The following is a 20,903-nucleotide window of genomic DNA, read 5'->3' as shown; positions in this document are numbered from 1 at the left end:
GGAACCAATTATTAGATGATTCCTTTCTCCATCAGAAACTTTTTCACATGAAGGATAAGTATGTGTAAACATAACAATATTTTTTAAAAATCACATAAATAAGAAGCCAAAAAGTTTAATTTTATTGAATCAAGAAAGTTCATTCAGAGTTTACATAGATATTAATATACTTTAGATTATAACAGTTAAGAGATCACTAGCTGAGGGGAAGGAAGAAAGCAGTTTATATTTTCACTGTAGGGAAAAAAAAACTCTAATTGCTACAGATGTCTTATAAAATTCCCAAAACAAGATCTAGCCAAGTTTATTGTTTAGTGAATCTTTTTTTCTTTTTTCAAGAGATGAAAAGTGAGATTCAATGTGTATACTATTGGTTACAACTGGTATAAGAGCTTGAAAAAATGATAAGACAGAAGCATAAATACAAAAAGACAAGGTTTTAAAACTGTACTGTAGGAATATAACTAGAATAAGTTGGAAAAGATACATTAAAACCAGGAGTGTGTTACACTAGTTCAGAACAGAACTCATAAGGCAGACCAAACTGATGCTGTTAATACTTAAGGAAAAGGGTCTGTTTTGGGGATGCATGTCTGGACAGATATCACCACAAAGAAATGCCAACAATAACTACGTGGTCCCCTCTTGTTACTCAGTATGGTGTCAAAGGTGTGGGTGAACGGCTTAAGCCTTCTCCAAGGATTTGTAGTACTCCATCAGCACATCCCAGGCCTTGGGAGCCATGAAACCTTCAGGAGGCTTCTGGCCTTCGCGGGCAAGTTTTCGCATTCGTGTTCCTGAAATAAATTCAAAGTCTTCATGGCTGAAAGGAAGAGAAAAAAGAAAATTATTTCACATTTTAAAAAACTTTGTAAATAGTGAAATTTTGAAAAAGTCTGTTCCTTCTGTTCATGGTAGAGAAGCTTAATGAAAAAGATCTAGATGAAACGTAATACTTATAAACATCAACCTGATTTCAGGTTTGTCACAGAACAAAAAACATCACAGTATCAAAAATCACAAAATAAAACGATGATCGCTTGGATTGCCCTTTTATTGTTGGTTTAGTCGCTAAGTCATGTCCGACGCTTGTGACCCCATAGACTGTACTCTGCCAGGTTCCACTGTCCATGGCATTTCCCAAGCAAGAATACTGGAGTGGCTTGCCATTTCCAGGAGATCTTCCCAACCCAGGAATTGAACCTGGTTTTCTTGCATTGCAGGCAGATTCTTTACCGACTAAGCTACAAAGGAAGCCCTTTTATAACATACATATTTCCTTCCCTCTCCCCCAATCCTTGGCAACTAAAAACTAAGAAATAGGATTTTTTTTTTTTTTAGAAAAACATCTAATTCTAGACAGTCTGAATCTGAAAGGCGAAATGCATTTTGGAACAGTAAGATAAAAATTGGAACTTGAAAAATAATAAACAAGTAAGTAGCAATGATTAATATTATTTCATTGATAAGGTATTACACAAAGGCAGTGTTAGCTCTTTTCACCTTCATACCTTCAAAACACACAACAGCCCTTAGACCATTAAGTACAGCGCACTATGGCTAAGACACACAGTGTCTACTGGTAATTTCAACCTTCTCCCTCAAACAAGGGACCGCCTAGGCAGCAGACAAGAAACCAGAGAGAGTTCTAGGTCATTCAACTCACCAGGTCACAAGCCCTGTTTACTCCTCATCAGTGTCTGTATGCTTCTTCCTTCCCCACTTTGCTATCTGTGGAGTTAACTTGGGAATCAAGTGAAATCATAAACTCCCAAGTGGTTCTTGCTTCTACAGGTATGCCAGGTATGTTTTAACTAATCATTCGGTTTCTAGGGATCTGTGTAAAGGAAATAACCGGAGAGGCCTGCAAACATTATGCATAAAGATAGTTATTTAAAGTTGTTTTAAACGTTGTAAATGATGACATCCATGGGATTCTCCAGGCAAGAATACTGGAGTGGGTTGCCATTTCCTTCTCCAGGAGATCGTCCCGACCCAGGGATTGAACCCAGGTCTCCCACATTGTAGGCAGACGCTTTACCGTCTGAGCCACCAGGGAAGTCCGTAAATGATGACAGTTGAAGGTTTAAGTACACTATGTACATCCCTGAGTACAGTTACACAGTCATTAGAGTATACTTAAGAACAGAAAAAAATGTAAGTGATGATTCATGAAAAAAGTAAAATTTTTGTTAAGGCCACAGAGGGGCTAAGGAAGATGACCACAACAGAGGTAAATCCATTGGATAAATAAATAAAATTTTAAATTGTCTTTAATCAATGGTTTCAGTGGCATCACCGACTCAATGGACATGAGTTTGAGCGAACTCCAGAAGATGGTGAAGGACAGGGAGCCTGGCGTGCTGCAACCCATGGGACCACAAACAGTCGGACACAACTAAGCAACTGAACAACAAAAGTGGATGAGGAGGAAAGAGATGAAGTGGTAAAGCGGCAGAGATACAGAGTGGAGAAAAGATTGTTCTTTTTTAAAGGAAAAGGGAGGTCTTACCATGTATATAGGCAGAAGAAAATAAGTGGCAAGAATGAGGAAAGGGAGGAGAATGAAAGCCAGGAGAGAGAAACAGCAAAGAAATGAAAGCTGGAGAAGAAAGTCTGGGATGAAGAACACAGAGAAAGAAGCTCTGACAAGGAGAGTGAAGAATGAAGAAAACAGTGATGATCTGTAGTTAGCAAGAGATGAGGTGGTTAATGCAAGATGGTCTCAACCTTCTCAATAAAGATGTACGGTCACCTCCTGAGAGGAACCCAGAACCTGTGTGGCAGGAACTGATAATAAGATCCATCAGTGCAGTTAAGTGACTTTATCTCCAAGCCAGAGAGGTTACCCCTCCAGGCAGAGCTTAGCAAAGCAGCACCTGGAGAGGAAGTCAAGGGCCGGCAGGGGTCCAACTGTGTCCAGAAACACTCATTCCAACCCAATGTACAACTGATTAGTTTGGCTCACAATCATTTGACAAAAGTTGCTTGAACGTTTCTGTTCCTTAGAAGGTTCACTTAACAATTCCTTCCATAAGCCTCATTAAGGAAAATTATGACTCTAGATCTTTCTGGCCATGTCAGTTTAAAATTTTGATTTCAAAAGAGGAAACCCCATGTCTGTGTAGAAAGTGCCTGTTCCTGATGGCAATGAGAAAGAAAATGAGGGAGCAGCTTGCAGAATAACTCTGTCCTGACTTTGTGATTAAAGGAAAAAAGCCAGACCAATTAAAGTCCTTTCTTTCCTCATAATGCCAAAGAGTGAAATGCAGAAGTCGGCTTGCATTCCTTCTGAAATTGCACTTTGAAACCACAGTCCCTGGGTACCTCTTTTCCGACCCTATTTCACACTCCATCTGCCCCGCATGCCACAAGCATTTCTTCATCACGTGAAATGGGAGTTTCTGCTTCCACAAGCTGATGGTTCCACTCCACCCTGGCTACGGAAAACACATTTATTTCCTTCTGCTTCATACTTGTACCAGAGAAGGCAACGGCAACCCACTCTAGTACTCTTGCCTGGAAAATCCCATGGACGGAGGAGCCTGGTGGGCTGCAGTCCATGGGGTCGCTAAGAGTCAGACACGACTGAGCGACTTCAGTTTCACTTTTCACTTTCATGCATTGGAGAAGGAAATGGCAACCCACTCCAGTGTTCTTGCCTGGAGAATCCCAGGGACGGGGGAGCCTGGTGGGCTGCCATCTGTGGGGTCGCACAGAGTTGGACACGACTGAAGCGACTTAGCGGCGGCAGCAGCATACTTGTACTTCGATCCATCACACGAGGATTTTATTTTTTTATCAGAAATCAGGTGCAAGGACTTGACACAAGAGTCACTATCTGTAATCTAATCCCAGTTTTCACAATCACAGCTTTGAATGGATAGCTTTCTACAGAAAAATATAAAGTAAAAACTGAGCTCTTCCAGGAATGACCTGAAAACTAGCTCTGAACCTTACCTGTGAGTAATCAGGAATCCGCCAGAAGCAGGTCAGGCTACTAAACAAAGGACCTAAGGCTTTCACTGGGCTCCCCTAATAGCTCAACTGGTAAAGAATCTGCCCACAATGCAGGAGGCCAGGGTTCGATCCCTGGGTTGGGAAGATCCCCTGGAGGAGGGCGAAGCAATCCACTCCAGTATTCCTATCTGAAGAATCCTCTATGGACAGAGGAGCCTGGCGGGCTGCAGTCCCTGGGGTAGCAAAGAGTCAGACACGACGGAGCAAGTAAGTACAGCACAGGCTTTCACTGCAAAGCAATCCCAGATGGCCCATCTGATGACACTCGGTAACGGATACCCGTGGCACCTGAGAAAGAGACGCAGGTCTGCTTTTTTTTTTTCCTTTTCAAAACCACTCGGTCACAGAGTCTTACGATCCACAGCTGACAGAACGCCTCCTCTAACACACACACACACACTCTCTCCACCCCCCCCCCCAAAACAATAAAACACAAAACAAAAAACAACCGAAGGGGCAGGGGTTTTAGGACTCAAGGATGGAAAAGGCACACCAGCCATCAGACTATGTGGGACCCTGGGGCGCAGCATCTTGTCCCATGTACGACACACTAACTACACATGGCCAGCATCTTGACCGACTCCAAAGTGCAACAACTCGTGGCCACGTGCTGAAGATTTTAAATCTTTACAACCATCTGCTGTCTCTCACACATGCGACCATCAGAGCCACCAGCACAAGTTGTTCAGATAGACAAGAAGCTGGGGTCAGAGGGGGGCCCTCTGCATTTATCTTTCAAAAGTTCATATTCAATTCAACTGGCTTTTTAAAAAAATGCTAATTAGATGATAAGCAATCAGGGATGCAAAGAGAAGCTTCTCTGACAGAATTGAAGATGATGGTAGTAACTTATAAGTGAATCTCGTTAACTATTTGGGGGTAATTACCTTTCATCTAACTTGAAAGAAACTCATATATAAACAGTGTACATCAAAATACTAAGAATTCTCTTCAAATACAAATCATTTATTCAAAACCAGATAATTAGCTGTTTATGGATTTCTTTCCAGGAACCAAAAAGCACTGACATCATCTGTGACAAATTTAATAATCTTTTATTTCCAAATCAAAGATCAACCGAAATACGTGAAAAATTTAATTATCTCAAACTAATTTACCCAAATCCTTAATTCATCATGTTTTCCTCACCTCAAAACTCTTTAAACAAAAGCTAGAGCACAACTCCTATCAGATATTCAGTCAAATAAGAAGTTTCCAGGGAATGCCTACTTGTCTTTCTTCCAGTCTCCATGTTGCAAGCTGCCTAAACCATCACCTCATCAACTGTTGCCTGCACCAGGGCACACCTCCACACTGACTTCCCTCCCACCGTTCTCTCTTCTATACTGCTAGGTCATTTCTATACTTTCAAGTGCCAAGGAGTAGTTTCAAACGTGTCTGTGGTTTAATAAACACTGCAAGTATAGTTACTCTGTAATCCACGTCTGATAATTCTGGTATGTGAAGTCTTTGAAAACCTACTTGTGCTGAAGGTACTTTCCTTTTTTTTTTTTCTCTTTTGTTGGCGCTGTTTCCTTGTGTATTTTATCAGTTTTTATTGAAACTGTCTATTAAGCCTGTATAATTATTTGTGGGAATAAGTGGAGGACAAGGCAGTAATAATCCAGTGAGAGTATATATTTGCTTCTGCTGAATGTTTAAGAGGCATGCCCAGTTAAGGACCACCAAAAACTGATTTCACAGCTGGAGGGTTTTTGGGTTGTTGATTTTTTCTGGTATAAGCCAAGTAATATGAGGGCTTCCCTGGAGGCTCAGTGGTAAAGAACCCACCTGCCAATGTAGGAGACAGGGCTTTGGTACCTGACCCCCTGGAGGAGGAAATGGCAACCCACTCCAGTATTCTTGCCTGGGAAATCCCAGGGACAGAGCAGCCTGGCGGGCCACAGTCCATGTTACAAGAGAGTCAGACATGACTTAGTGCCTAAACAATAGCAACAACAAGGTAATCTGCATTTGGCCCATGTGAGCAGGCCTGAGCTTTGAAGCCTAAAGCTCAGTGCTCTGCTCAGACTCTCAGGGTACAGGAATGGGTGGGCTTCACTTCACGTTCTCTCTAAACACCCAAGGTGGGAGGGAGCACCAGCCTAAAGGGAGTGCCTCCTGCTTGACTCCCCGCCCTGGTCAGGACCACGGAAATCAACACTAAAGTTCCCTAGGTTCACCAGGGCAAAAGCAACTTCAACACTCAAGTTAACAGAAGTCCTAAGTTTCACTTAATAGTTTACCCTTACAGTCCTTATCATCTTATCAGTGCCATAATACTTTTCTGAAAACATTTTCCTTTAACCAGAATTTTTAGTTAATTTCTTAGGAGAATCAGTCAGTATAATCCAATTTACCTAATTACCCAAAACTTGAACTTGCCAGTATCTAATGTTCACCCTAACAATACTATCTTTTAAAAATCTATTCCAGTTTGTACCTTTCAAAGAACTACTTTATCTTGTCCCTATCTCATCCTGCTCCATTCACTCCCTTTTCCTATCCACCCTGGACTTCTTCCCAAGCCCTCTGAGTCTTCTCACCCCAGCACCTTTCAAGTGCTTATCTCTTTGTCCAGAATGCTATTCAGTTCAGTTCAGTTCAGTCACTCAGTCCTGTCCAACTCTTTGCGACCCCATGGACTGCAGCATGCCAGGCCTCCCTGTCCATCACCAACTCCTGCAGTTTACCCAAACTCATGTCCACTGAATCTGTGATGCCATCCAACCATCTCATCCTCTGTTGTCCCCTTCTTCTCCTTCCCTCAATCTTTCCCAGGATCAGGGTATTTTCAAATGAGTCAGCTCTTTGCATCAGGTGGCCAAAGTATTGGAGTTTCAGTTTTAGCATCAGTCCTTCCAATGAACACCCAGGACTGGTCTCCTTTAGGATGGACTCGCTGGATCTCCTTGCAGTCCAAGGGACTCTCGAGAGTCTTCTCCAACACCACACTTCAAAAGCATCAATTCTTCGGCGCTCAGCTTTCTTCACAGTCCAACTCTCACATCCATACATGACCACTGGAAAAACCATAGCCTTGACTAGATGGACCTTTGTTGACAAAGTAATGTCTCTGCTTTTCAATATGCTGTCTAGGTTGGTTATAACTTTCCTTTCAAGGAGTAAGCATCTTTTAATTTCATGGCTGCAGTCACCATGCAGTGATTTTTGGACCCCCCAAAAATAAAGTCTGACACTGTTTCCACTGTTTCCCCATCTATTTCCCATGAAGTGATGGGACCAGATGCCATGATCTTAGTTTTCTGAATGTTGAGCTTTAAGCCAACTTTTTCACTATCCTCTTTCACTTTCATCAAGAGGCTCTTTAGTTCTTCTTCACTTTCTGCCATAAGGGTGGTGTCATCTGCATATCTGAGGTTATTGATATTTCTCCCGGCAATCTTGATTCCAGCTTGTGCTTCTTCCAACCCAGCATTTCTCATGATGTACCCTGCATATAAGTTAAACAAGCAGGGTGACAATATACAGCCTTGACGTACTCCTTTTCCTATTTGGAACCAGTCTGTTGTTCCATGTCCAGTTCTAACTGTTGCTTCCTGACCTGCATACAGGTTTCTCAAGAGGCAGGTCAGGTGCTCTGGTATTCCCATCTCTTTCAGAATTTTCCACAGTTTATTGTGATCCACACAGTCAAAGGCTTTGGCACAGTCTATTATGTCCTTCTTTATCAAGATGCCTATTCATCTTTTGGAACTCAGCCCATATGTCACCTACTCCAGGAACCCATCCTTGATAACCCAGACTTGGTCGGATAAGCGTTAGCTGAGCTTGCCACAAGTCTTCTGCAAAGCACATGGGACCCTTAGTTAACTGTGTTGTTAGTGGTTTATGGTCTGTCTTCTCCAGAATGTAAGTCCCTATATCTCTTAAGCCAACAAATCAAGCTTGTTTCCAACCACAGTGCTCACACTTAGCAAGGGCATGTATGCAGTAAAGATCAATATGTAGTTAATAAATGAATAAAAGAACAGCAAAGTTGTTAAGTTTTATCCTAATTTCAATGTAAATATTGACTTTAAAACAAGATACAGCATATATAAAATATACAATTTGACTTTCAAAAGTATACATAGTACTGTCATTAATTATAATTCAAAGGTATACTAAGATTTTAAATGAGACCTTAGTGTTTTTGCCTAGAGAATCCCAGGGACGGGGGAGCCTGGTGGACTGCCATCTATTGGGTCGCACAGAGTCGGACACGACTGAAGTGACTTAGCAGTAGCAGTATCTGTTAATGGTTATGCAATAACTCCCTATGCAATAAATATAATCTTTATTATTATTGTCTAATAATTATTATCTATGCAATAAAAAAATAAAACTTTTGCCATAAAGTATGTGAAAAATCTACAAGCACAGGACAAGACTCATTGGAAAATTCATGCAATTGCTATCAGACTTCCACAAGTTTTCAAAAGAAACATCAAAATCAGTAAAAACATTTTATGAAATAATGGCAGACAGTTCCCCAGTACTTTAACAGAAATATTTATGTGTGGCGAAGACTTCAGTTCAGTTCAGTCACTCAGTCGTGTCCGACTCTTTGCGACCCCATGAATCGCAACACGCCAGGCCTCCCTGTCCATCACCAACTCCCGCAGTTCACTCAAACTCACGTCCATCGAGTCGGTGATGCCATCCAACCATCTCATCCTCTGTCGTCCCCTTCTCCTCCTGCCCCCAATCCCTCCCAGCATCAGAGTCTTTTCCAATGAGTCAACTCTTCGCATGAGGTGGCCAAAGTACTGGAGTTTCAGCTTTAGCATCATTCCTTCCAAAGAATACCCAGGGGTGATCTCCTTTAGAATGGACTGATCTCCTTGCAGTCCAAGGGACTCTCAAGAGTCTTCTACAACACCACACAGCAAGAAAGAAAAAAGAATTCACACAAGAAATATTTCAGAGGTCAACATGACAGGACTTGGGTATAAAGAGTGAGGTGAAAGAATAAAGGACTCCAAACATTCTATATAAGAAGAAGAACAAGTAACTAAGGAAATTTAGGATTTAGAGATACATGAAGGGAAAGGTAAAGCTGCTTCCAGACATTTTAAATAATATCATGAAATCTAAGCAGAAACACCCATTAGTATGTAGACAGGATTCTAAGATGGCCTTTATGACCTTCACCCCATGAAGGTGTCACTAGCATGATATGTCCTTATATGGCAAAAGGAATTTTGCAGAAGCAATGAAAGTTACTAATCAATTGACCTAAAACAGTGAAATTATGTGAGTGGGCCTAACTAATGAATTAGAGGCCTAATCATTCAAGCCCTCTAAAAGCAAAGAATGTTCTCAGATGACAGCAGTAGTCAGAGATTCGAACCCTCAGGGATTTGACCTGAGGGAGGGTCTAACACGGAGATAAAGGGGCCCACAAGGAAAAACCACAATGTGGCTTTGAGCTGCAGAGAATGATCCCCCTATTACCCAGTAAGAAGATGGGGACCCTCAGTCCTATAACCATAAGGAACTGAATTTTTCCAACAAGGGCATCTGGCTTGTCTAAAGGACATCTAAGGTCTATTCCATCTCAAAATTCTAGGAAATATTTAATGTTTATTATTTTTCTTAAAGTCCTGTACTTTGCAATTGGTTCTTCCTTTCTGGATTACCTATTTCTTAAAATCGGAGAAGGAAATGGCAACCCACTCCAGTATTCTTGCCTGGAGAATCCCATGGACGTAGGAACTTGGGGGGCCACAGTCCATGGGGTAGCAAAGAGTCAGACACGACTGAGCGACTAACATGCACACATTTTCATTATTATTATATTTGGTGACCTGTGAGCTTTTACTACTGTAACTGTCACCCCAGGCTTCTGAGCTAAGGGACTGTGAGGTTATGAATGGGTAATGTTTTAAGCCACTAAATCTGTGTTAATTTGTTACAGAGCAATAGAAAGTTAACGTAATTAGCAACCTGGAAACACTGAGGAATAGCTTTAAGTGTCACCACACAGAAACCACTAGAGCAGGTCAGCTGTTCTGTGGAAAGTATATGAAAGAGTGAAGAAAGTATGAGAAAAGCATTGAAGGATGTCTATAAGTAGAGTGCTTTAGAAAAAGAAGACAGTAGTAGTAGTACATGATTTAAGGAATACTTCACAATTTAAAATATGAAGGAAATACTCTACTGATAACATGGAAATAACCAAAAGCAAACATTTGTGTCTACCTGTTCCCTCACTGACCCATTTCCACCAGGCACTCTGACTCACAGGCACTCTTTCTTTGGTGAGCTGCTATTTTAAAAATATGAACCAAAATTTTGCATTAACCGGGGCAGGAGGAGAAGGGGATGACAGAGGATGAGATGGCTGGATGGCATCAATGACTCAATGGACGTGAGTCTGAGTGAACTCCAGGAATTGGTGATGGACAGGGAGGCCTGGCGTGCTGCAATTCATGGGGTTGCAAAGAGCTGGACACAACTGAGCGACTGAACTGAACTGAACTGAACTGATCCAAATACAAAGAAGAATTATTGCTAAAGGAGAAAAAAATTACAAATAGCTGAATTATCTCTAAAAGTGTGTAATAGCTGAAAGAATGGGTTTTAATCTTGTAGTCCTAAAACTAAATTTCCTTGAGTCATTATTACAGCTAACATGAACCTACTTAACTTCCTAAGTATAAACAGATGATTTTTATCATAATTCTTATCAATAATATCTCGCCTGTAATCTTCATGAAGTTTGTTTTTTTTATCCCTAAGCCTTGTTTTACACTGGTATTTAGTCAAATCAAAGCTATAAAATCATTAATTACATAAAAGCTGGCATTGAATAACATCCATTAATCAAACATAAGACAACCTCATATGTGCATAATTAATAACTGTGTTTTCTCACTACATCAAAGACTATCGCCTTTCCACAAAATTTTAATCACTTTCCAACATATTCCCATCAACTTAATTACACTTGAACAGGAATATAAAAAATGAGAAAAGTAAGGCAGTTTTAAAGCTTCCCAAGTTACAATTTATTAGATTTAGTAACTCAAAAAAAATTCCAAGAAAATGAGCCAGTCATGCAACTAATATAGAATTCATCACTGGAAATTCTTATGAGAACTGATGTAATTACTTAGCTTTTGAATGATTAAAAGAGAGACTTAAAGCAATATTACACAGACTTCACAAAACATGAAAGTTATCAAGGGCTTCCCAGCACATCATTCAACTACATACAGATGGACTCTATGGTCCTGTGTGTGACTAAATCAACTGATCACGCAAGGAAACCACAGTAACAAAACACATCCGCACAAGAAGTGTAAAAGCCCTACTCTAGCTTTGCTTCCTTAACTCATCAAAAGGCAAACTCATCTAAGTTTTAAGTAGTCGGCCACCTGCAGAAGAATTCTACTTCTCACCTCTTACTCTGTGACTAATTGTTACTTTCAGAACGAGGTTTCACTCATAACATTTGTACATAAACCACACAAATAAATTGCATGCGGGGTGAGAAGTGAAGGGTTGCCCTGCCCAGCATTCCACCCCTGGCACTATCCATTCTATCGATTTGTAGGAAACCAAGCCTACCCTCAGTGGGGGTTCTCAACGGCAGGAGGAGCTTTCAAAAGAATTGCCAATAGGTAATCTTCTCCAGACTAAGAAAATTAAAATCTGATGGTGACCCTACATGTTTTGAACCACAAAAGAACATATTTGAAGCTTTTCGGTTTTTCTTAATATTTTATGTTTTCACTTCTATCACCTATTCAGCAACATAGTTCAAAGTTTACTCTAATTGCTTTTTTTTATTAGAAATAATTTTTTTTCTTTTTTTTAAATTTAAATTTATTTATTTTAATTGGAGGCTAATTACTTTACAATATTGTATTGGTTTTGCCGTACATCAACATCAATCTGCCATGGGTGTACACGTGTTCCCCATCCTGAACCCCACTCCCACCTCCCTCCCTGTACCATCCCTCTGGGTCATCCCAGTGCACCAGCCCCAAGCATCCTGTATCCTGCATCGAACCTGGACTGGCGATTTGTTCCTTATATGATATTATACATGATTCAACGCCATTCTCCCAAATCATCCCACCCTCTCTCTCTCCCCAAATTTTCTTTAACCTTCTAAAGCATCTCTTTGGTAGAAAAAGACCCTTTAAAACTCATCACATTGCTTTTCTAGCTGCACTTTTTTCCAGACAGTGAAACTATAGTATGTGTGTATGCATATGTATATAAGTATATATACATATGCATACATATACATATATAAATACACACAGAGACACATACATCTATTTCTAATATAAATTTATTTAATTGTGTTTAAGCCAAAAAAAAACATGCCATGATTTAGAATGATTTCCAGATATTGGCAAACCCTAATTTTGTACAAGGGTAAAAATGGTACATTTCTGGTTTATTGCAAATTCTTCTCATGGTGAGGTTCTGCAGTATACTATAACCTACAAAACAGGCCACATTAAATGAGGACACATGGTTAGGATCAGCATTATTCCTGAATGCAGAGTCAACTGTACAGTATCATGGAAAAAAGGATGAGTTCTCTCAGATGAGAAGTTATAAGACTTAAGTTTCAATCAGCACCCATTAGTAGAGATGAACTGAGAAAACAAAAATTTAAACAGAGAGCTGGCCCTCCAAATCCATGGTTTCTACATCCAAGGATTCAAACAGCCTCTGACTAAAAACATTCAAGGGGCAAGAAGAGAATTCTAGAAAGTCCCAAAATGTAAACCTGTAAAACCAAGAGTGGGTTTTCTGAAAGGGTAAACAAAATCAATAAACCTCTGGCCAAGCTCATCAAGAGGACAGGAGAAAGGATCCAAATAAACAAAATAAAAAATGAAAGAAGATGAATAACAACTGACACTGAAAATACACAAAAAGTCAAAATATAAAACTCGAATTTATCATGGGCAGGCAACAATATATATAATTTAAATAGCATTTATATTGTATTTACATAGCATTTATATTGTATTAGGTATTAAAAATACTCTGCTGCTAAGTCACTTCAGTCATGTCCGACTCTGTGTAACCCTATAGACAGCAGCCACCAGGCTCCCCCGTCTCTGGGATTCTCCAGGAAAGAACACTGGAGTGGGTTGCCATTTCCTTCTCCAATGCATGAAAGTGAAGAGTGAAAGTGAAGTCACTCAGTCACGTCCAACTCCTAGTGACCCAATGGACTGCAGCCTACCAGGCTCCTCCATCCATGGGATTTTCCAGGCAAGAGCACTGGAGTGGGGTGCCATCGCTCTAGAGGTAATTTAAAGTCCACAGGAGGATGTGCGTAAGCCATATACAAATACTACACCATTTTATATAAGAGACTCAAGGATCTGAAGGCTTTGCTATCTGTGCAAGGGTCCTGGAACCAATTCTCACAGAAACTAACAGGCAACTACTTGCTCAGCCTGAAGTGTAATTTATACTAAAAAAGCAAGAGTACTAAATAAACAGGTGCAATTTGCATTAAAAAAGTATTAATCAACAAAACATGAAGCTCCTACTAACGAAAAATAGCTAGGAGCTATAGATTCTGGAAAGAACTACGGATTTTGAGCTAGAAGGAAATCAGTTCATCCACTGCCACCCTTCTGGAGATAAAGAAACAAGGCCAGAGATGACACAGGAATCTCAAGTCCCTCGGCAAGCATGGGGCTAGCATGCGTAACTTCTGCTTCTAGAGCCTCACACGGCCACTCTAAACTCACAGGGTGTACCTACCTCCCTCATTTACTGCACTTGACTTTACTATATCTTTCACAAACTGAAGGTCTGTGGCAACCCTGCCTTGAGAAAGTCTATTGGCACCATTTTTCCAACAGTGTTTGCTCATTTCATGTCCGTGTGGCACATTTTGATAATCCTCACAACTGTTCATACTTCTGCATTATATATATTATATATATGGCAACAATAGGCACATTTCTAGTACTTACTAGGTTCCAGTTAACACTGTTTGCAAATGACATATATGAGCTGATCTGGTCCTCTACCACTCTATGAAGATACACACAGCATGATCACTACACCCCATTCTGAAGCTGAGGGAAGCAGGGCAGGAAGAGGACGGTGATCCACCCGTGGTCACACAGCTGCAGAGGTGGTGGGGCAAGAATGTGACTCCATCCCCTTGGGCTTCAAAGTCTGTGCTCTTGCTATTCTGACTCTAGCATAACAAAACAGAAACATTTCTAGGGGAAACTGTTCTAGATCTAATTCTGAACAGAAAGAAACTGGTCAGTAAAGTGAAAGTAGCAAAAATCTTGGAAGGAAAAAAACATCATTTTGGCAGAACCAAGAGAGGGAGGACAGAAAAAAGCCTTGATCTGCGTGTGTAGGATCCACATTAGGAAGAGAATTAAAATCAAGGAAGAGATCGTAAGAGACTAATCCCTAGACACGTTCAGCAATTTTGTTTTCCGAGCTTAAAGAATCCAATCCTACAATAACAATAATTAAAAAAATATTTAATCTATCACTGTTATCACTCCCCCAAATCACAGACTCAACCTAGCACACTACATCATCTTTGTAGACATGATAAAAATGGGAGCTGGAAACTAATATAATTTTGAGGATTTGTATTTAATTGAATAATACTATGTCTAACAGAAGCTGAATTGTACATCACAAGGTTTCTAGTGAGTTCTGTCCTCTACGAAGTCTAGTTTAATAATTCTATTATAATGACTTGAATAATGACCTTGAAAGTCATGTTATCTAAAAATTTAATTAGCATACAGCAAGGATAACAGAATCAGCCATTAAAAGACCTGAAAAGTTTTTACATCAAATTAAACAAGATGTTAAAATAAAAATAAATTTAAAATTTTCTAATTGGGATCCAAATGAAAAATAGAGGGCTAGAGAAACGGTGTTTAGTTGAGAAGAAGACTTAATTAATGCAATCTTTGCTAAAGTCATTCAGTTTATCTACTGATAAAACTAATGGCTTGTCTAAAGGATATCTGAGGTCTATTCCATCTCAAAATTCTAGGAAATATTTAATGTTTATTATTTTTCTTAAAGTCCTGTATTTTGCAACTGGTTCTTCCTTTTTGGATTACCTATTTCTTAAAATCAGAGAAGGAAATGGCAACCCACTCCAGTATTCTTGCCTGGAGAATCCCATGGACAGAGGAGCCTGGACAGCTACAGTCCATGGGGCTGCAAAGAGTTGGACACGACTTAGCGACTAACACACACACACTTTCATTATTATTATATCTGGTGACCTGTGATCTTGGAGGTTACTGTAATTGTTTTAGAGCCCCACGAACCATGCCCATATAATGACGGTGAACTTACTAAATGTATGTGTTCTGACTGCTCCACTAACTAGCAGCTCCCCCACCTCTCTCCCTCTCCTCAGGCCTCCCTATTCCCTGAGACACAACAATAATGAAACCAGGTCAATTAATCTACAATGGCCTCTAAGTTTTTGAGTCAAAAGTGCACATGTCTCACTTTAAATTAAAAGCTAGAAATTATTAAGCTTATTAGTGAGGAAGGCATGTTGAAAACTGAGATGGGCTAGGCCTCTCGTGCCAAGCAGCCAAGTTGTGAATGCAAAGAAAAAGTTATTGAAGTAAATTAAAAGTGTTACTCCATCAAACACATGAAGGACAAGCAAGCCAAACAAGCCTTATTGCTCATATGGAGAAACTATTAGTGGTCTGGATAGATGATCAAACCAGCTACAATAATCCTTTCAGCCAAAGCCTAATTCAGAGCAAGACCCCAACTCTCTTCAATTCTATGAAGACTAAGAGAGGTGAGGAAGTTTAAAAAGAAAAGCCTGAAGCCTACAGAGGTTGGTTCATAAGATTTAAGGAAAGAAGCCATCTCCATAACATAAAAGTACAAGGTGAAGCAGCAAGTGCTGATATAGAAGCTGCAGCAAGTTATCCAGAAGATCTAGCTAAGATCATTACTGAAGGTGGCTACACTAAACAATGGACTTCCCTGGTGGCTTAGATGGCAAAGAATCTGTCTGCAGTGCAGGAGACCTGGATTCAATCCCTGGAGAGCCCCTGAAGAAGGGAATGGCAAACACACTGCAGTATTCTTGCCTGTAGAATTCCACGGACAGAGGAGCCCAGTGTGCTACAGTCCACGGAGTCACAAAGAGTCAGATGCAACTGAGCAACTAACACTTTCACGCTAAAGAACAGAGTTTCCATGTAGATGAAATAGCCTTCTATTGGAAGAGGATGCCATCTAGATGATGTCATTCATAGCTGGAGAGGAGAAGTCAATGCCTAGCTTCAAAGCTTCAAAGGACAGGCTGACTCTTGATAGAGGTTACTGCAGCTGATGACTTTTAAGTTGAAGCCAATGTTCATTGACCATTCCAAAATTCCTAGGGTCTTTAAGAACAATGCTAAATCTACTCTGCCTCTGCTGTATAAATGGAACAACAAAGTCTGAACGACTGCACATCTGTTTACAACATGGTTTTACAGAGTATCTTAAGCCCAATGTTAAGAACTTCTGCTCAGAAAAAAAGATTCTTTTTAAAATACTGACACTGCTCATTGACAATGCACCTGGTCACCCAAGAGCTCTGATGGAGGTGTGCAACGAGATTAATGTTACTTTCACTCCTGCTAATGTTGTGGATAAAGGACTAATTTCCACCTTCAAGTCTTCTTATTTAAGAAATACATTTTATAAAGCTATAGTTGCCACAGATACTGATTCCTCTGATGGATCTGGGCAAAGTCAATTGAAAACCTTCTGAAAAAGGATTCACCATTCTAGATGCCGTTAAGAATATCTGGGATTCCTGGGGAGAGGTCAAAATACCAGCATTCACAGGAGTTTGGAAGAAGCTAATTCCAAACCTCATGGGTGACCTGAGGGGTTTGAAGCTTCAGTGGAGGAAAGAACTGCAGATGTGGTAGAAACAGCAAGAGAACGAGAATTAGAAGTGGAGTCTGAAGATGTGACTGAATTGCTGCAATCGCACAATAAAACTTAAATGGTTAATGACTTGCTTCTAATAAGCAAAGAAAGTGGTTACTTGAGATGGAATCCACTCCTGGTAAGATGCTATACAGATTTTTAAATGGCAACAAAGAATTTAGAATATTACATAAACTTTAGCTGATAAAACAGCAGCAGGGTTTGAGACTGAGTCCAATTTTGACAGAAGCTCTATTAAACAGCATTATGTGTTACAGACAGCTCATTAGTGAAAGAGTTGATGAATGTGGCAAACTTCACTGTTGTCTTAAAATATATACTTAGTATCTTAAAATATACTACTACAGCCCAACCTTCAGCAACCACCACCCTAATCGGTCAGCAGCCATCAACAGGTAGGCAAGACCCTCCACCAGCGAAAACATCACAACTCACTGAAGGCTCAGAAGATGGTTAACATTTTTAAGCAATAGTACTGTGTGCTTAATATACTATAGTATATGTAGACATAACTTTTACCTGTACTAGGAAACAAAAAAATTTTATGTGATTTGCTTTATTGGGATTACTCACTTTAATTTCAGTGGTTTGGAACTGAACCCACAATATCTCGAGGTATGTCTATATGGATATTATCTATAGATAGCAACTAATAAAATTTTGCCAGCCAAAAGAAGATAGATACATGCTCAATATTATCAATAATTTGCACGAAAAGGTTGTTCATTTTTTGCTCCTCCTAAGATCTTTGAAGAATGAAGTTGCACTCTTAGTGGTCAGCATACCCCATGAGCTGCTATTCACTGGATCTGTGACATTACAAGAGTATTTGAACTTTGTATGCCTCAGCTTACTACCAATCTACAAAATGGGGATAACTGCACCTATTTCACAGGATTCGTATAGGGCGTTAATTACAAGTATTAACTTAATACCTATAATGCAATTAGGAGAGTGCCTGTCACACAATGACTGCACAAATATTAGTCAAACTCTCTTATTACATAGATCCTTTGTGCTTACTGGCCAAATCATTGCTGAGTCCTTGGACTACTTCTATAAGGCAGACAGAAATGTCATCACTGCCTTAACACTTCCTAATAAAATTCCTAAGATCATGAACCATGAAACCAGATTCAATTTTTATTTCTACTTCTAACTTCTAAAGTATTGAGAAATTAGTTTCTTTGGTTTGCCCGTCTCTGAAATTGGTACAACAAAGCCTGCCATTGGTCAGCTGTTGTGAAGATGAGGCAATATATTAAAAGCCTAGGAGCAGCTTAGAACACAAGGCGTTTCACAGATTTATGCAGAGAATGTAACACTTACTGCTCAGAGTCATAGTAGTCCATTCGCTTCTTTTTCTTGTTATAAGCGGCAACTCGAAAGGGAACGATCTCCAAGGTGATCAGGCCCGGGGCCATGGTTAGCACTTTGGCGCCATGAGTCGGCTCATAAAGATCCTTCCCTGTTTCTGGATGGGGCATGCCAGCAGGGTCTCGTCCAACAATGTAGAAGTTGGCTCCCGCAACCATCCGTGCTCTGCAATGCCACTGGACCTAGAATAGAAATGGTCACATTAGATAACCACGATTTCATGACCAGCACTTAGAAGTAGGAAGTGGATAATAAATGTATATACTTCTTATATAATCAATATCTATCAGTAGGAAATCTCAAATTAAAATCATCATCTTGGGAAGCCAGAAAAAAAAAAAAAAAACCTGGCAACCCCTCCCCTTCCAAAAAAATCTACAAGTATATATGTATATGGATCTGGGAAGCATAAGACAAGGTGTAGGATGTGACTTAACAGCCAGAAGCTTTCAAACATAGCTTTGTAGCCTATACTGTCACACTGACTTACAGTTTAAAAACAAAAATTACTTGGTCTAACACCTAGAACTATAGGAATCTAGAAGTTAAAGTACCTAGAAGAGAGTATCATTCTCATTAAAACAAGAAGGAAGTGAATCCTCAAAGGTTAAGTGACTCGGCCAACAGAGTGTAGGACAAACCCAGGTCCACACACTTGGTCCTAGTTCCCTGTTAGTGTACGGCTCCATTATCTGGTGATTTACAAAACCATCTCAGTTCTGTGTGAACAGAGGTATAAATGATGGCCACTTCATATCATTTCATTTCGTCTCTCTCGATAGCATCTCTTCTAGCAAGTACTTTATTTTTATATCAACATAGTTCAGAAAGTCCAAGAGTATGAAGGCAACCCCATACCCTATATTTGAATAGGTCACCCTGAGGATTTTCAACTTTTCTAGTTGTTTCTACTGATATTTGCCTCTATATTTCTAAACAGTATGTGTATACAGTTGTAACTTGACTGTTAATTTTAGATGTTTTATACTGTCATCCCTCAGTATCTGGATGCTCAAGTCCCACAGTCAGCCCACTGTATTCAACGTTCTGCATCCATGCATTCAATCAAGCACAAATCATGTAGTACTGTACATATTTACTGGATAAAAACCTGCATGTAAGTGGACCTGCACAGTTCAAATTGGTCATGTTCAAAATTATAATATAGGCATAATTTCCACATTATTATTTCCTACATACAGTATTTGGCTCTCTTACTTCACTATCTTCATTCCCTATCCCATTTATTCAATAAACACTGTGGTCTCAATACTTTGGTGAAATAACCATGTATCTGTAAAATGGGAATTACAATCTTATTTACTGGATATAATTTTTAATAAAATTAACATACAAAAAAACTGAGGACTTAGAATAGTACCTGGCACAGAGTAAGTACACAATAAATGTTGGCTGTTATCATCTTTATTTTACTCCTCTCCTTGTACAACTGGTTTTCCTAGAGTTAATAACTGCCTTAATCTGTTTTCTGCTTGCTTAGTGTTCCATAGACCTGTGTTTCTATATTCCCTGTACCATCTTTCTTCCTAAACACACAGCTTAATACAGTTCTCAGTCTCCCTACAACCGAGTTCTGACCGAAGAAATGAAAGCCGAAGCGATCTGCACCACTTCCAGACGCAGATCGTTAAAAAGCCTCCTGAGCACTAGCCTAGTTTGCTTTCCTCAGGAGCCAGCTAAAGAGAAGGGACCCCAAGGCCTTGTAACCACCTCTTTTTCCACTACAGCATCACTTCTGCTTGCAGCGAGCTGCAGCAGTTCTGTATGCACCAGATGGCAAAGCATGACGCTAGACGACCTTTGTTCTCCACACAGACCACCTCTTCCCCCATCCACCCCAGATTCAGCTCTTCATGAAACAACTGCTCATTTCCCTCTGCCCCTTCGCAGCAGACACACAGAAGAATTCCACTTGTTCAGACTCAATTTATATCAAGGGGTCAGTCAGAATCAAATCATCAATTAAGTACTCTGAAACTCTACTTAAATGTACAATCTTTTCTGCCTCATGAAAAATAGCTACTGCTTACAGAGTTAAATTAAAAGGGCAGTCTAAGTTTTCTGAACTTAGGTGAACTTACTTTGCTCATTATATATTTATGTTTGGATGCTTAAATCATTCAAGTGCCAACTGGTCAATAAACCAGGAATATATTTCAAAAGCATTTTGGTGACATGGGCCAGTTATATAACTCTGCCTTGTAAAACTGTCAGAAAATTTAATTGCTTCTCTGACTTCTTTTAGAAGTTATATGAGTAAATTAAATGTAAACACAACAAACATGGAGGCAGCTTTCTCCCGCAGGTGACCTAAATGGTTTCAATGTATATTTTAATGAATGGTTCCCTTATGAGAAAACTTTATGATTTTTAACAGCCATGAGTAAGCAAATCAAATGTTATTCTTCCAAGAAAGCCTAGTGTGAGTCAACTTATAACCTACTGAACAGGTAATATGTTTTAATGAAGCGAGTGCAAGTCAGCCATGGACACTGGTATCTGTTTAAGAACACAGGCTTTCAAGT

At 39.8% G+C, this 20,903-nt stretch overlaps 1 protein-coding gene across 2 annotated transcripts in view; it reads right to left on the bottom strand.

Annotated features, from left to right (window-relative positions):
* Positions 1 to 247: 247 nt before the first annotated feature.
* PAPSS1 (3'-phosphoadenosine 5'-phosphosulfate synthase 1) overlaps positions 248 to 20,903 on the bottom strand; it is a 119,468-nt gene continuing 98,812 nt past the window's right edge. For both annotated transcript variants that reach the window (XM_052641967.1, XM_052641968.1), the window contains exons 11-12: positions 18,310 to 18,539; positions 248 to 823 (exon numbers count right to left, since the gene is read on the bottom strand). In XM_052641967.1, the coding sequence (XP_052497927.1) occupies positions 685 to 823; positions 18,310 to 18,539 (369 nt within the window). In that variant the 3' untranslated portion in view covers positions 248 to 684. The remainder of the gene's footprint in view (positions 824 to 18,309; positions 18,540 to 20,903) is intronic.

The sequence above is a fragment of the Budorcas taxicolor genome, chromosome 6 (genome assembly GCF_023091745.1).
Source record: "Budorcas taxicolor isolate Tak-1 chromosome 6, Takin1.1, whole genome shotgun sequence".
Lineage (NCBI taxonomy): Eukaryota > Metazoa > Chordata > Mammalia > Artiodactyla > Bovidae > Budorcas > Budorcas taxicolor.
This window is presented reverse-complemented; position numbering and strand designations above follow the sequence as displayed.